The sequence below is a fragment of the Typopeltis vanoorti genome, chromosome 21 (genome assembly GCF_054136105.1).
Source record: "Typopeltis vanoorti isolate ZY-2024b chromosome 21, IOZ_Tvanoo_1.0, whole genome shotgun sequence".
Lineage (NCBI taxonomy): Eukaryota > Metazoa > Arthropoda > Arachnida > Uropygi > Thelyphonidae > Typopeltis > Typopeltis vanoorti.
The window spans coordinates 13,151,558-13,170,321 of NC_143569.1; the positions used below are offsets into that span (position 1 = coordinate 13,151,558).

The 18,764-nt window shown below is 35.9% G+C and overlaps 1 protein-coding gene across 1 annotated transcript in view; it reads right to left on the reverse strand.

Annotated features, from left to right (window-relative positions):
- The window catches only part of LOC150094629 (double-strand-break repair protein rad21 homolog), a 342,589-nt gene that overhangs the window by 150,810 nt on the left and 173,015 nt on the right, over positions 1 to 18,764 (reverse strand). The window contains exon 8 of the mRNA XM_090411608.1: positions 7,237 to 7,584. Coding sequence (XP_090267734.1) covers positions 7,237 to 7,584 — 348 coding nt within the window. The remainder of the gene's footprint in view (positions 1 to 7,236; positions 7,585 to 18,764) is intronic.

Sequence of the window (18,764 nt, forward strand, 5' to 3'; positions counted from 1 at the left end):
CATTAACAACTTGATGTGGATGTTATTTCCTGTGATTTCCGTTTTTTTCTCGGGTGGCAATACTGATTTTTGAATCTATTTCTGCAGAAATCTGTGCATTTCTGTTCCCAGATGGCATTGCTTTTGGCTGTAGTTTCGCTTCCGCCATCACAGTGACCTGCATGCTTACAGCAGTAATGTAGTGATGAGCAATACCGTGATTTTTCAATCACAGTACAAATTGATATTGCAGAAATCCTGCTACGTAATTTAGTGTGTGAAGATTGCTTTCAAGTTGCAGTGGGTGGATTATCCATGTTACTAACATGGAGAAAAAAGACAGAAAATATATTTCGGTAGAAGAAAGGATGGCAATTCTGCGACATTTAGATTGGCATGCTGGAATATGTGTGCATTCAGCAAAAGATCTTGGACCTCTCCGTGTCCACTTTGAACACGATAATAAAAAACAGGTGAAGCATTGAACTCAATGCAAATCAATCTGGCTCTATGTAAAAAAAAAAAAAAATAAAAATAAAGATTTTTTAAAATAGATAAATGTAAGTAATTGTAAATTCATTTATTTTCAGTTAATAATAAATTTTGTAATCGGGTATGTAGACTCACATACTAACAGTAAGTCAGCTTTTAGCCTTTTTTTACATTTCCTGCTATTTACACTTTTTTCCATCAGTCTCCTGAAAAGTGTAAAAAAGGGGTTTTACTGTATATGTGTGTATGTATATATATATATATTAATATTCATTATTTACTCGGTAGAACTGTATATATAAAAAAAAAGGAAATTAAATGACTTTATACCGAGAATGACAAGTTTATTGTTAAGATACAACTAGTTTCATTGAAATACAACTTCTTCAGGTATCATTGGCAAAGAATAAAATAAAAAATAACAGACACATGAAAAAATACATTAACAGATCTAGTATAAAACAAGTACATTTAAATGGAATGCATGCTAGAGTTCCAACTGAAGTTGACTACGTGCATGAGCTGGTATTAGTGCGCCAGTATTGGAGAGTGGCATTGTGCGCATCAGAAATATTATAGCTAAGGCTGTTATTAATATGAAACGAATCAAGTGATATTTCTTTAGATTCAATTATTCTTCTTTCCAGTTCATCATAGCACACATGGATATTAGAGGTTTTTTGCCAATCAACGACGTGCTGGTGGCCATCATCTGCATTGATGGAGAAGAGAACATGGCTAGAGAGAGCACTGGCTCTGGTTCTGTTGTAAGAAATGTCTCTTTAGTGTTCCTTCATGCATAAAAGGATAGATTTAGCTGTTTGGCTGTAATATGGCTTGCCACAATCACACAAAATTTTATAGACTCCTGGAAGATGAGTAGGAAGATGTTTCATTTTAGGTCTACTTAGTATGGAGCGAAGTTCTTCCCTTTCTGGACTTAAAACTTATGAGATGCGCTGAGAACATCAAAATCTCCATTTTTAGAAAACCCACTCACACGGACAGATACCTTCATGCTTCTTCCCATCACTACCCTCCACAAAAGTCTGGTATTATTTCAACCCTGGCACATCGTGCCAGATCTTTATTAACAGATGAAACAGAAATTGAATATGAACTCAATTTTCTTAAAAAGTCTTTCATTAACAATGGATTCTCTCTTAAAAAGATTAATAAATTTCTCTCTGTCCACCACTCAACTGTTCTTGAAGATTCTTCTCCACCAAGAGGTTTTATTTCGTTACCATACATCAGCTCTCTCTCTCCCTGAAACTGGCAAAAATGCTTCAGAAATTCAACATAAGAACTTGCTTCACTACGTTCCCTAAACTTCGCTCCATACTAAGTAGACCTAAAATGAAACATCTTCCTACTCAGTATCCAGGAGTCTATAAAATTTTGTGTGATTGTGGCAAGCCATATTACGGCCAAACAGCTAAATCTATCCTTTTATGCATGAAGGAACACTAAAGAGACATTTCTTACAACAGAACCAGAGCCAGTGCTCTCTCTAGCCATGTTCTCTTCTCCATCAATGCAGATGATGGCCACCAGCACGTCGTTGATTGGCAAAAAACCTCTAATATCCATGTGTGCTATGATGAACTGGAAAGAAGAATAATTGAATCTAAAGAAATATCACTTGATTCGTTTCATATTAATAACAGCCTTAGCTATAATATTTCTGATGCGCACAATGCCACTCTCCAATACTGGCGCACTAATACCAGCTCATGCACGTAGTCAACTTCAGTTGGAACTCTAGCATGCATTCCATTTAAATGTACTTGTTTTATACTAGATCTGTTAATGTATTTTTTCATGTGTCTGTTATTTTTTATTTTATTCTTTGCCAATGATACCTGAAGAAGTTGTATTTCAACAAAACTAGTTGTATCTTAACAATAAACTTGTCATTCTCGGTATAATTTAATTTCCTTTTTTATATATATATAGGTACAGTATGTAGACTCACATACTAGCAGTAAGTCATCTTTTAGCCTTTTTTTAATATTTTTTTACATTCCTGCTATTTACACTTTTTTCTATCAGTCCCCTGAAAAATGTAAAAAAGGAGTTTTACTGTGTATATATAGTACTCTACATCGTTGTTTCTTAAACTATGTTCTATGAAATCCTAACTTAATTTGCATTAAATATAATTATTGAAAAAAAATCCTCCAGTGAGTGAAGAAAATATTAGCAGGAAAAACTGTGTAGAGATGGTTTCTCCATCTTTGCTAGGGATTATGACTCACCAGTTATTAAGGCTCACTGAAGGCATAATCATGTTACTGTACTTATTTATTAAATTCATATATCAATATGGGTACGGATTTCTGCATAAGGATTTCTTTTTTTATAATAAAAGAAATAAATGGAAATACTACTAACACTGTCAAAGAGCATACACCATCAATGAGTGATTTATTATTATTATGTGACACCTCCAGGGAGTCCAAGGAGGTGTCACATAAAAGTAGAGTAGTGTGCCTCCCGTGATGTTTACTCATCGCGGGAGGCACACTACTCTACTTCGCTAAATATATCTCATCCTATCCACTACTACTTAATTCTCCAACTATGACACTACTACTACCATCAACGCCATCTATTGCCCATCCTCACCGACAACAGGATTTTTTGTCTGTAAATTGCACATGTTCTGAAGGCTGATTTGTCTGTACGCAGAATGAAAAAAACCTGAGTTTCCAGGAGAAAAAACCCTTCTACCACCGTATGAAATTGGCTAACTACCTTCAACTGAAAAAGCCCATATAAGGATTCCCATCGTCATGACGAGTATTGAACTTTTTTTTTTCAGTTATTCATTTAATTATGAGTAACTACTTCAGCTGAAAACGTGGAAAAACATAAGCCACCTAAGATTTATATAACCATGAAAGTTCAACTTTTCAAAGGTATGTTAATATCACATTTCCTCCAAAGTTTAAAACATTTTTTTTTTTTTTTTGTGGATTTTAGATACATTCGATTTCAAAAGTATAACAAATATTCTATCTATAAATGAAAAAGATATGTTGGTAGAGCTTTACTAAGACATAAAACTGAAAAATTTGAAAAACAATTTATCACATGATGAATTTTGGGTAAAACTGTATAACAAACATGGGCCTTTAAGTGAAAAAGCATTTAAGATCCCACTCCAGTTTTCTTTGAGCGTACTTATGCAAAAGTGCATTCTCAACAGTTGCTGCAACCCCAAAGAAACATTAAAATAGGTGAATTTGATACCTACTTCAAACAATCTCTAACAAACATCACCAAATTTCATAATTAATCACATTTGATGCAAATGCATATTTATCATTAAGGTTTATGCATTCATTTAGTGATTCAATATTTTTATTAAAGTAACTCAATTCTAGAATTCTTATGTTATTTAATTATTTGTAATGTTGCAATCTATTGATGTAACTGTCCCTTGTCATAATTTCCTTAACAATACTTTTTATATGAAAATTTTCATAGGGGGTTCTGCAACAGAGAATATTTTTATGCAGGGTTACTGTAGTCTCAAAAAAAAAAAAAAAAAAAAAAATTCAAGAAACAACTGCTCCAGATAATGACCTTAATACAAAGATTGAAACATCAGGTAATTGCTATTACTTTAACAAAGCAGTTGTATACACCATAATGAATGCTGAAAGTATATATATGCTGCTTGAAAAGAAGTCAACCGACACCCCAATGGGTAGGGTGAATCATGCCATGTAATGAGTCACGTGTTTGTAGCTAGTATAAATTGGAGGAATTCCCATATCAATGCAACTATGTCCAGGTGAAATGGCTGTGAGAAGGGAACTGCCAGAGTTCAAAAGAGGTGTTATGATAGAATGCCATGCTATAGGCCTATTTGTTCAGAAAATTGTTGAAAAATTTGGCTATTCCATTTCAACAATAAGTGATACCATACTGAGATGGAAATGTAGGGAGTCAACTTCAAGCACTATCCACTTGAAGTTGACTTCAAGCGGATAGCACTTGAAGTTGATCTACCACAGTGAGTGTGGTGGATCAGAGATGATGATCCACCACACTCACTGAACATGACCATAGGGTGCAACAAAGAATAACATGTAAAACCCACCATTTGTAGGTGGACACATTGAATGTGGAGCCCCTGGCATCAACTGGAACATGAATCTGCACGAATCTGCACAAAAACATTCAGAACCAAGGTTCACAACATGGGTTTCCATGGTAGGACTGCAATATGTAAGCCCCACATTACCCAAACAAAAATACAGTGTCGTCTTCATGATGCAAAGAGCATGTGCAGTCATTGTGGAAGTTTGGAAAGTTCCCAAGTCCCACTATCGAGCAGATGGATGCCTGATGTCTCTTAACAGAGTGCATAACCCCAACTATGAAATTCCAAGGTGGCAGTGTGATGTTATGGTCCTGATTTTCCTGGTCTCTGTTTTTGAGGTGCCACGAACATTAAACTTCGAGAAGTATCTGAACATTTTGGGCAATGCAATATTTCCCACTTTGTGATGTTTCTACAGAACTGACCATTGCCTCTTTCAGCAAAATAATGCACTGTGTCATAAGGCTGCTGCTTTAACTGTGTGGTTTGTGGACATGAACGTCACCACACTTGACTGGCTTCCATAGAACCCTGATCTTAACCCAATTGAACATCTGTGGGATGAACTGGAGTGCCAGGTAAGGTCAAGGGACATCTGCCACACAACAGACCAGGACCTCATTACATGCCTACAGGAGGAATGGTTCAAATTTCCCATTGATCGCTATCATACACTTGTGGAAAATATACCCAGTAGGATTGCTGACCTGATCGCAGTCAAAGGTAGCAAGGCTTATACGTTGGTCAGACATGATTGGTGATTAGTTTACGGAATTAACAATGCATATAAAGTATGCTGCCCTACAAGAATTGAAAAACAACAAAAAAATAGTAATCACCAAGGCGGATAAGGGAAACGCCACTGTGGTGCTCAATCAAAAAGACTACAAAGGTAAGCTAACTGCTTTAGTACTAGACCGTATAACTTACCTCCCCATTGAATATAATCCGACCAGCTCTCAGATTAGAACTCTCCACAGACTCCTTAAGAAGGTCACTTCTTGGCCTGTGGAAGTCACCAACAAACTAAAACCTTATAACTCTAGACCCCCCAAATTATATGGTCTCCCAAAAATACATAAACAAAATGTGCCATTGCGTCCCATAGTGGATGGCATTGATTCCCCCACATATAAATTAGCCAAACATTTAGCCAAAACACTCACACACTACACTGGCAACACACCATCACACATAAAAAACTCAGCCCACTTTAAAGCCAGTATAGAAAACCTCACACTCCAACACACTGACATAATGGTCAGTTTTGACGTCTCCTCCCTATTCACTAATGTCCCACTCAAAGAAACCCTAGAGCTCATCCAAGCCAAGTTTCCTCCCGATATCTCAGCGCTATTTCAGTTCACAATGAACTCAGGCTATTTCGTTTGGCAAGGAAAGTTCTATAAACAGATAGAGGGGACAGTCATGGGTTCACCGCTTTCCCCACCCTTGGCAAATTTCTTTATGGAGACATTTGAAGAGAAAGCCTAAAAATCCGCCCCACAAAAACCCACTATTTGGCTTCATTATGTGGATGATGTGTTTGCTATTTGGCCACATGGCTCAGACACACTCCACTCCTTCCTAACACACTTAAACAACCAACACCCGAGTCCAGTTCACCTTAAAAAAAGAGGAAAACAACACCCTCCCCTTCCTAGACACTATAATCACCCGCCAGCTTGATGGATCTTTGGTTTTCTCTGTTCACAGAAAGCCCACCCATACTGGCAGATACATTCACCAGCAGTCCCCCCCCCCTCACAGCAATATGGGGTTATAAAAACACTATATAACAGGGCAAAATTAATCTGCTCAGATGACAAGGCCCTAACTACTGAACTAAACCACATCCACAACACTTTCTTAGCCAATGGCTATAATGCCAAAAAAATCCAAAAAATACTAAAACCAGTAAACCTCCCCTCCCCTCCCCCCTCCACAATAAAGATTACACCAAGTCTATCACCATCCCCTACATCCAGGGCACCTCTGAGAAAATAACCAATATCCTCAAAAAATATGACCTTACTTCCTGTTACACACCATATAAAAAGTTGGCATCCCTTATCCGCTCTACCAAAGACCAACCACTTCCCCTAGACCTACCTGGTGTATACCAGGTCCCTTGCAGCTGCAAATTGTCCTACTTTGGCCAAACAGGCAGAACAATAAATATCTGATTTCAGAACACAAAGACTACATCCGGTTTCACCAGTACAGCCGCTCTGGACTGGCAGATCATGCCTTAGATACCCACCATAAAATTCGTTGGAAGAAAACAAAAATAATTCATCGCAGCAAGTTTAAATACGAAAGATTATTCAAAGAATCTTCAGCAGCTCTAAAAAACGTTCCTAACCTCAACAAATTTGGGTGCATGAAACTACCCCAAATTTGGGAGACTTACATTATGAGAACTTCAGCCCAACTGCCAAGACTACCAAATTAGCCTGCCAGAGGGCACCATTAGGACTTTAGGAACAATATTATTCCTATATATATATATAAACATTATCATTCATTTTGCTAAATAAAAGAAATGTATAAAAGTATATATTTTCCATACACATAACATGTAAAATGTTTTGTTATCTATATATATGAAATACAATTCCATATTTTGAAATATTATAAATTCTTACCAGGAATGACTGAAGTGTCCAATGGAGCCAATGCAAATGCTTCTGGTTGAATGAAACTTGAATCACGGACAGTTTCCATGTGGTGAAGATTCTGAATTAATTGTGCAGGTGATGGCTGTGGTGGTAAAAGAGGTAATGATGCTTGTGGTGGAAGGGGTGGAGGGGGTGGGGGTGGTGGCATTAATGGGGATGGTGTTAACTGGGAAGTAGGAGGAGGTGGAGGAGGCATTAATACAGATCCTCCTTCACTGATCAATGGATCTTCAGGGATATGATTTTGAATATTAGCTATAGATTCAGGACTAGAAGGCACTGAAAGGGCTCCAACAGATGCAGGACCTAAATCATCTAAAGATAGAAATTTTAAAAAATAAATTAAAAAAGTAATGGTGGAAATATTTATAACATTTGGGAAAGTTCAGGACTATTAAAATAAAAAAAAAAAAAAAAAAAAGGATAGCATACTATGTAATACCAAATCTTAAATACAAACTATTCTACAAAATAAGAAAATGAGTGTTATAAATATTTAGATGCAGATCACTGTGCCAGTCATGACGTAGCTACATCAATAGAAACATGGATGGATAGTGTCTAATGAAACTGCATTTGAATACTATTGAAATAACATAGATAATGGGCATAAAATATGCAATATATTTTCTCTATATAGCTGATTGGATGAATCTCAGATATAGGATGAGCTAATACCAGCTTCAAGGTTCATTTATTTAGGACCTTATTTGCCTTGGTTCTAAATCAATTGCCAGAGGAAGAAGGACCCATCTAGTGATGCTTACAGATATGTGCAATTATCAGTTAAATGTTGTTAAGCACCAAGTTAACTATGTAAATGCAGCCATGGGACCAAGTATATGATGTCAGTCGACTGTGTGCTGGCTGGTCTGCCTGTTTTGGAAGGTGAAAAACTTGAATTTTCAGAATGAAAATCCTGGCCAATCCCATTGCTGAGATATAGAACTTGCTAACTCATCATCATGTAAAAAACCTTAATAAAGGTTCCTCCTGCCCTAGATGATGTTCAAACATGGGTCTTTCCAACAGAAGTGCAACTGTCACAAAGTTCTCACACCTCTGGGATGAAGATGGTTCTTCTTATTCTTAAATGAGAAACTCCACAGAGACTGCAGACACATCAAGGGGAGAGGCTAAGCATTAACCAACACTCAACAAACCATATCTATCATACTTCACTTTGAACTCACCAACAACGCACTCACAACAAACTCTGGCAACCAATTCCACTCATTCATTGCCCTCTAAGGTAGAGGTTCTCAACCTGGCGGTATGGGAAGCTTGTCCAGAGGGTATGGTGAATAGCAGGTAAACAAGTATATTATGCTATTAATATATTCCAAAAATAGTTATGTTATCAACATTTCAGGCTATTCCATGTTGGTACTGTCTGTCAGCCACACCAGCAAACATTTCAGGTCTCTTTTCGGACATGGGCACAGTGAGGTTGCACAGACTTTTTTCTCACTGCAGGGTCTGATAACTCAAAATGCCCGGTTAAGATTCAAGATAGCTAGTGAAATTGCCAAATCAGTGCTCCCTCGAGGCTCGCCTCCGCAGTATCTGCACCTCCTGCGCATGCGCATGACGTACTGTATAGTACACACTCCAAGTGCTTCATTTCGACATGCTCACAGTACACACGTTTTAGTGATAAACATAGGTTAGCTAAATTACTTTTGCTGACTAAATTTTAATCTAATCGTAAGTAGCTTATAGTTTAATTTTAGCCTATTCTAAAAAAGAAAGGATAGATCAAGATTTAAATATATTAAAATAATATTTAATTTTTAGCTTATTTTTAAAATGAAAGGTTAGATCAAGATTTATATACAAAAAAAATATTATATTTGCAGACCCAAGGAATGACCATGCCAAAGAAACGTTACCAAGATTCATATGTGCAATATGGTTTTACTTTTGTGCTTGACAAAAAAAGTGTGCAAAAGCTGCAGTGCTTCATTTGCTCCAAGATATTCAGCAATGGCAGTATGAAGCCATCAAAATTGAGAGAGCATCTTTAGAATGTTCATTCCGAACATTCTAACGAGTCAAGAGTCCTCATTTAGAATAAAACGAGCACAATTTGGTAAGAATATCACACTTCATGACCATGGATTTATTACCCAGAAGAAGCCAGCACTGGAGGCCAGTTATCACGTCACATTGAGGGTCACCAAAGAAAAGAAACCACATTCAATTGTTGAGACATTAGTGAAGCCGTGTGCTATGGACATGGTCGAGTTGATGTGTGGTAAAGAAGCAAAAGAGAAAATTGCACAAATACCATTATCAAATAATACAATTTGTGATCGGATTCAAGAAATTTTAGAAGACATACGTGTACAGGTAGTGGAGAGGAAATCAAGAAAAGTCTGGCAAGAATTAGTTTACAGTTGGATGAATCAACTGATGTCTCTAACTGCACATAGCTTCTTGTTTTTACTAGATATATACATCAGAATGAAATAAAAGAGGAATTTCTTTTTTGTAAACCCTTGAAAGAAACAACAAAGGCAGTGGACATTATGAATTTCATGAATGATTTTTTTTTGATTCAAACGGCCTTTCATGGGAATTAGTAGAATCTATTTGTACTGACGGTTCTCCTGCTATGTTGGGGAAAAAATCAGGTTTCACAGCTTTAGTTAAAGAAATCAACCCAAATATTTTTACAAGCCATTGCATCCTTCACCAAAGCCATTTTGGATGTTGTTGTTCAAGTTGTGAATTTTATCAAAGCAAAAGCATTGAATATACCGTGTGTTTAAATCTTTGTGTGAAGAGGTTGGAGCAGATCATATCGTACTGCTGCTTCATACAGAAGTACGATGGTTATCCAGAGGAAACGTTTTAGGAAGGGTTTTTGAACTTAGAAATTTAATTGAAATTTTTTTAGTCAAAAAAGAATCTGCTTTTCCTTCATATTTCAAAGATCCAAACTTTGAGATTTCTCTGGCTTATCTTTCTGATGTATTTGGAATTCTTAATTCCGTGAACATTTCACTGCAAGGTACAGATGTCATTCTCGCAGAGGCTGAAGAAAAGATACAATCGTTTCAAGAAAAATTGACTCTCTGGGGAAGAAGGGTGAAGTTAGATAACTTTGCCAATTTCAAATCTCTTGATGAAATCACTTCAGATCTGGCATATGAACTAAAACAAGAAGTTTGTGATAGCATTATATTGCATTTAAAAACTTTGAAAGAGGCACTTGCAAGAATAATTCCTCCTGACTTTTCTTGATTGATTCTTTCTAAATCTTTCATTAGAAAGAATCTTAGAATTTAGAAAAAATCAGTGACAACGACCAGTGAAAGGTGAGCTAATTGATCTCCACAATAACAAGAAACTCTGAATTGAATTCCAATCAATGAAGTTACAAAATTTTTGGTGTACACTTGGAGAAACATATCCCATTATCACTAAACATGCTTACATGGCTATAATTCCATTTATAACAACTTATCTATGTGAATCAGGATTCTCAGTTCTGTTTTCAATCAAGTCCAAAACAAGAAACAAATGAGTGTGAACATGATATGCGGGTATCTATTTCAAAACTGTACCAAGAATAAAACTGTTGGCGGATAAGAAACAGAATCAAGAGTCTCACTAGTTGATTTTACTGCAGCTTAATAAAGATTTTACAATTTTATGATAATGTAATTGATTTATTTACTGAATAAAGCTTTTATGAAAACTTAATTACTGTTTATTTCTTATATTCTTTGAATCTGTATAGTAAATTTAAGAATTTATTTCTTATTATAATGAATAGGGGGTACTGGATAATTTACTAAAAGCCAAGTGGGGTACAGGGAGCAAAAAAGGTTGGGAACCCCTGCTCTAAGATAAAAAATTTAGTTCTCATATGCCTGCAAATTATACTCTTGCTTAATTTCCAGAGATGATAGCTAGTTCTCTCCCTATCCACACATTTTATACTGAATAATTTCTTCTATATATCCTATAAAACCTGGTAAGTAATTTGCAGATTTCTATCTATGATATTGCCCCTTTTCTGAGCATTCCACAGACCTGCTACCATTTTTAATGCTATCATTAGCCCATGCCATAACCTGTAGAGTAAGTATCTCATTCCTATCCACTTATTCCTGGATGTTTCTCTTCACCAATTCTACAATAACTTGACCATGACTCCTGATATATTGATTGTTCAATAATTTCCTACCTCAACTTTGAGCCACCTTTATGCAATAAAACAATTTTCCCTTCTTTCCACTCCATTGGGAGCCATCTAGAGCCAGGACTTAAACAATCTAGTCAAAGGCACTGCCAATTCCCTATCACAATCTCATCATATACAAGCTGATATACCATTTAATCCCACAACTAAATTTACAGTAACGTTTAATAATATCCTAAGCATCTCCAATTCATTACCTCTACTTCCACATCAACCCCTGTCACTCTTGTTACTGTAATATCTTAACTTGGATGAGATGATTTTGCAAGGTGATCACTCAGTAATTCAACTATTTCTTCTGCTTCAGTTACAACTCTACCATCAGCATTTGTCAAAATTATTTTACTGTAATCATTCTTTCTTTTGCTTGCCACATACTGAAAAAAGTTCTTTGGGATTACCTTGGGCTAGTGCAGCAAATCTCCTCTCATACTTTCATTTTGTGTTGTTTACCATGCTGGCCAGTGATTTGTACTGCTCATGTGCTTACTGATCACCTTTTCTTCCACAATTTTTTTCCTTTTTTGGTTCCCACTTAATGATGCTATTTGTCCATTTAACTCCCATTAGATTCTTCCTCCTGACTCTAGGTATGTAGTCTGCTATTATTTTCTTCAAATCCCTTTCCAATTTCTCATGCCCTATAAATATCCAACCATTGCAATATTTTATGCCATGGCACTGCCTGAGCAGTCTTTGGAGTTTGTTATAATTCCACATGTATCCCCTTTTTAACTAAAAATTCCACACAATTAGCTACCTGTCAGGACCACATAATGATGCTAACCAATCAGCAGTAATGCAGTCATCTTGATTACAGACAAATCCTCTGATGAAATTACTGTTATCTGGCACTCTCAAACAACTGGTACTTTTTATCACGTTATCCTCATAGTTGAACCCCCCCATAATAATTACTTGCCCTCTACTCACTGAACTGATTTCTGGATGAAAACCGTACACCTGCACTTCGCATCCCTCTGGCCTACAGAGAACCAATTGTATATTTTGTCCTATTGGCTTCTAGCTCACATCTTAAGTAATTATTCCTTGACAACTGCACAAATTACTTTTTTTTTTTTCTTTTGCCCATGTGTATTGTCCTCATAGATGAAACCCCCCCCATAATAATTAATTGCCCTCTACTCACTGAACTGATTTCTGTATGCAAACCATACACATTGTACTTTACTTCCCCTGGCCCTATAGGGAACCAAATGTATATTTTGTCCTATCACGACCTTCCCTTACCTCCAACTGAACTCTTACTGTTATTGGCTGGAGTTCATCAGCGATAACTCTCCATTCTATAGTATTTTCCCCCTGAAAACACTATACCCACAAACTATATTAATTTCCAAGAGCTATGGTTGCCGGCCTGGTTGGCTGAGTGCTTAGCATACTCATTCTCCAACTAACAGAATTTTATTGTGAGTTCGAATCCCACTGTGGGCATGGATGTTTATTATTGCCTTTAGGTGTGAGATGAATTTCATTGCCCAGTGTGAGAGACCACCGCCCTGCTTATTGAAGGGCTGAAGTAGAGTGAAAAAGTTTCATGTTTGGTCCCTAGAGTAAGGTTTTCAAACTATGTAAAAATAAATAAAAAATTACAACATATATATATATAATTTATAAAAATAGCAAAAAAAAAAAAAAAAAACACCTTAGCCCACCCATGGTACAAATATACTATAGGCTTATAATAACCTTTCGTGGGTGGGAACCGCAAACACAAAAAAAAAGTCTCACTAATATTGCAACAACTTTTTGCTTCCATCATGGTATACATAAAGTACAGTAATTCTAAATCAGTGGTGCTCAAGTTTATTTCCTGGTTGCCACAAAAATCCATGAGATTTAGCTGGTGGCTGCATAATTCCTTTTTTTTTTTTAATTAAGTTATAAATAATGACAGTTAGATGGTATTTATATACATATTATATAAAAAATAATAATAAAATTCCTAAAGTATTTGTAAAAACCATAGGTAATAATATGGAGTTATATAATTTAAGATTCTATCCTGAAGTCAAATGAAAAAAAGATATGTATTTCTGTGTTTTGTAGAACAATATCATGAAAAATTGTAATTACTGCAACACTTTGCTATTAAACTGCAAATATAAAAACAAATTTAAAAATATCAGATGGGTGGTCCAACACTGTTATATTAAGAAATGATAATGGAATATTTATTATAAATTATATGCATTATATAGTAATAAACCTTGTTTTTTAAGTTACAGAAAATCTAATGTGTAGTAATTAACATCTATAAACATGAATAAAAATGAAAATTTATTAAAATAAAACAGTACATGCAATGAAACCATATTACAATGAAAAAACATAATACTCCAAAACATATTTTCATTAAAATAAAATAGTAAATGAGACAAAATACTCAACAACTGAACATAATAATCCAAAACATATTTCTACCAAAAGCAACTATAACTACACGAGGGTGGTCTGAAAAGTTGTCAGCCTAACAATGATAAAACAAACTTATAATTTCAAAATTATTTTTATTTTTCAACATAATCTCCCTTAAGACTAAAACATTTATTCCAGTGACGCTCCAGCACCATTATCCCATCCCTGTAGTGGTTCTCATAAAAGCTGCAATCACCTCTTGATTCAAAGAAAAATGGTGACCAGCGAGGAAGAGTTTTAGTTTTGGGAAGAGATAGAAGTCAGAGGAAGCCAAATCTGGGGATTAGGGCAGATGTTCCAATAATTCATAGTGCAGATCCCTTAATTTTCCTATTGCCAAAACACCTTTATGGGAAGATGCATTGTGCTGATGAAAGATGATTTTTTTCTCCTGCAAACAGGGTCTTTTCTCATGTTTTTTGTCTAGTCTGGCTAAAAGATCGGAATAATATTCCCCAGTTATTGTTTTATCCTTTTCAAGATAATTAATAAACAAAATGCCTTCAGCATCCCAAAACATCGATGCCATGGCCTTTCCTACTGATGGAACCGATTTGGTCTTCTTTGACGTTGAAATAATCATTTCAAGGTTATTATTATAATTACAGCTATTTTGCCTGTTTCAGTTTAGGAGTGCCCCTGTTTAAATGTCATTGGCTATTTACTCACGGATTCTTAGGGCACTGTAGATGTAAATTTACCAAAAAGTATATGTAGCATAAAGAAGAGATATTTACACATACTTTTTCTGGGTGTTGTGGCTTTTCTTCTTTATGCGATGTCCGAAAACTACTGAGTGTGTGTGGGGGGAGCAGGCAATTTGGGAGAATTAAATTAGAAAAACCCGGGTTTTTTTTCCCAGTAATATATATATAAACATATATATTATATTACTATATTATATAGGGTGGGGGAAAGGTGAAAGGGTTGATTTTTTATATAGGGAGGGGGAAGGGGAAAGAGGGTTGATGGGGTGCGGTCCGTTTCGACTCTTCTCGGTCGTCATCTGAACACATTGGGAAAAAATGTTATCTTTTTATCTTTTTATTTTTATCTTTTTCCCAAGATCAGTCTTCCAAGGACAGTCTAATTTGGGATTTATATATAGTAAGTAAGTAATCGGTCAGAAGAGAAGTGCCATCTTGATTGTAAAAGGATGCCGAGTTTTTTAGAAGTTGAGGATACTATAAAAGTGATATGATTATGCCAGGAAAGGTTTGATGTAAGAGTCAGTCTGAGATGAGTGATTTGGTCTTGAGTTTTGAGCTAAGCATTATCAAGTGGAGAAGATCTGAGATCATCTTTTTTGTGGAAAAAAACAGCAAATCTGTGTTTTGGGAGCACTGAAGGTGACTAGGTTGTTTTAACCACAAAGATACTGCAGAGATCAATGTTCAGGGCATTATTACAAGATGATCTTGAAACATGAATGTTTGTGCAGTGCAAGGTTTGCCTTATGAGTTAGGATGAGTGGAGAGTGCTATCATCAGCAAAACTAATCAATGAGAGCAAGTTGTTTATATAAATCAGGAAGAGGGTTATTGAGATGACAGAGTCTTGAGAGACACCAGCATTAATAGGAAAATCTGAAGAGAGAACATCATCGACCATTACATGCAGGGATTGATCTGAGAGAAACTAGCAATCCAAATTGGCAATCCGATCTGCCTTATATAAGTCCCTTCATCCATCGAAATCACTCTACACATCCATCTATAAATTCCACATTTCTCCTGAATAACCAATGCATTGACTTGTTTGTAATGATGGTCCTCTTTCTCAACTAATTTCTACCACACCATGGCAAGAGAGGCACTATCATTACTCTCTCTCTCTCTCTCTTCTTTTTGCCATTTTCATTAACTCTTTCACATCTTCTCTCGTACCATTCTTGTCATCCTTCAAATTATTTTCATCTGTCAAAATAATCAATTCTTTCACTTTGAAACAAGGAAGCAATTTTGACATACTCTCATCAAGCACTCCTCTTATCATGGAATCACCATACTCAGACTCTTCTTACTTTTCCTCTCTAGCTGGAGCATTCCTTTCTCTTTTTTTTCTGTTCTTAGCTGTACCAGTCATGAGACATTTGTGCAATTATTATTATTATACCTCCATGGAGTCAAAAGACTCAACATGAGAGGTCTGCACTCTCAATATTAAAATTGCAAAAACACACACAAATTTGCACAAACACTAAGTGGAAAAGATTAGACTGAAAGCCTAAAGTAGAATCCTATAAGTACTATATATTAGTTCCTATCTATGATTAGTTCTCTGCTGTACAGCTATGCCAGGTAGCATGAGCATAACTTGTTAATACTTTACAAATTTCATTTATGTTATATTGAACATCTCACCCAATGTAGGAATAAGAGCAGCTATTAATTTTTAAAAAATATTATCATTGTATTAAGTACTACAGCTGTAACTAAAGATAATTATAATGATTTAGCTGGAATAATATATTCATTAACACATCCAATTATTATATGATTTAAATAAAACCAGAAATACAAAAGAAAATACTGTAGCATCAAGCAACTAAAGAAACACTTAAATAAGATAAAACAATTCATACATTTTTCTATCAGAACAGACACACTAAAGAAGGCAAATGACAAAATGTTTCTGATCACAGTGTGATTTTTCTTAACTGCTAAAGGAATTAAGGTAGCACTTTTAAGAAGTTTATAAGGATGCAGCAGAAACCTAGTGAGCATATACAATAAACTTCTGATAAGACAGATAGTGCAGATAACAAAAAGATTCTTGGATTCCCTCCATGTAATACTTCTGTTAATTACGTAAACAAAAATGTGTTGATCAAAGAATCTTTATATATATATATATATATATATATAAAGATGGTCTTGGTCTCTAGTGCACTAGAGACCAAACATATCACACTTCTGGACTACAAATAAGCAGAATGGTAGCCTTATACTGGGCAATAAAATTCCTCTGCCATTTACCACAGACATCCATGCAAAGAAACCACTCCTCACCCTCTTGCTCACAGTTTCATTCTGTAACTTCCAGGGATGGCCACTGTTTATCGCTCCTTCCTGTTGTTCAAATAAGCGAAAGAACTCCCCAGTGTCAACCCAGTAACCACCTCTCAACAGTTTAAAAGTCTCAATCATATCACCTCTACTTCTTCTATCCACCAAACTCTGCAGTCCACATTCCCTCAGCCGATCCTCATAATTAACACTATATAGTCCTGAAACCATCTTTGTTATTCGCCTTTGCACTCTTTCCACAGTTAATTTATTCCCTTCAAATCCTGGGGACCAAATCTGAGAACAATAGTCTAAGTGTGGTCTGATCACATGTCTTATACAACGGAATGATAACTCTATTGCAGTAATCCTCTGTCTGTGTTACCTTCACCACCTTTGCAATATGTCCCCTGAATTTCAGGTTTCTATCAATCATCAATCCCAGATCTCTTATCTCCCCTACTTCCTCCAGTAGATTATGCAGCATCATTTCATGTGTCCCAAAACCTCAAGACCTTACATTTTGCTGCATTAAACCAACACCCCCAGTCATTTGCCCATCTGTCTAGCTTATTCAAATCCTCTTGCAGGGCTACCACATCTGCACTATTACTAATAACCCTTCCCAGCTTCACATCATCTGCAGACAACTGAGTACCCCCCCCCCTGCAATCCACTGAAAATGTCATTGATATAAAGGTTAAACAATATAGGTCCCAGTATTGAGCCCTGTGGAACCACACTTGTAACCCTCTGCCTCCTCGAAACTGCCCTACCATACACAACTCTCTGATACCTATCAGACAGCCAATCCTGAATCCAGTTGACCAACCTGACATCCAAACCCATGTGCTACAACTTAAATATCAGTTTATCCTGTAGCACCTTGTCAAATGCCTTCGCTAAGTCCAAGAAAATGGCAGTATATACTTTTCAAAGCTTTATGGGATGACACAAAGAAATAATCAAAATGAAAAAAAAGAGAAGCCTATCATAAATGGTTAAGCAGTAAAAGATTAGAAGATGAAATAGAATATAAAAGAATAAGAGCCATAGCTAAAAAAAAAGTCACAAAAAGACAATTATGGAACAAATTTGTTTCTAATTTAGAACGTGATTTATATAAAATAAGACTCGATGTATATACAATTATGAAACATTGAAGTACAGATACTACAGAAAACATAAAACTAAACACCGATTTGAAATTAGAATTTCTAAATTTCTATACAAAATTGTGGATGGATAAATGTTTACCCATTATCTGTAAAAAAAGATAATGGGTAAACATTTAATGAAAATTATTATTATTATATATCCTCCACGGAGTCAAGAGACTCATTGTGAGAGGGCCGCCTTAAAAAACACAAAGTCTATTATACCACTCCTTGAACTCAATGACTGTTCTTGCTCTCACCACTCTATCAGGCAATGCATTCCACGGTTCAAACCACCTCACACAAAGAACTGCTCCTCACCCTATTACTCACAGCTTCCTTTCGTAACTTGCAGGAATGGCCCCTTGTCATTGCTCATTCCCAATATTCCACCAAGCGAAAGAACTCTCCAATGTCCACCCTGTAACTGCCTCTCAACACTTTAAAAGTCTCAATCATATCACTGTTCCTTCTTCTATTCACCAAACTCTGCAGTCCACATTCCCTCAGCCGATCCTCATAACTAACACTGTACAGTCCTGAAACCATCTTTGTTATAAGCCTCTGTACCCTTTCCACAGTTAATTTATCCACTTCAAATCCTGGGGACCAAATTTGAGAACAATAGTCTAAGTGTGGTCTGATCAGGGTCTTGTACAACGGAATGAAAACTCTTTT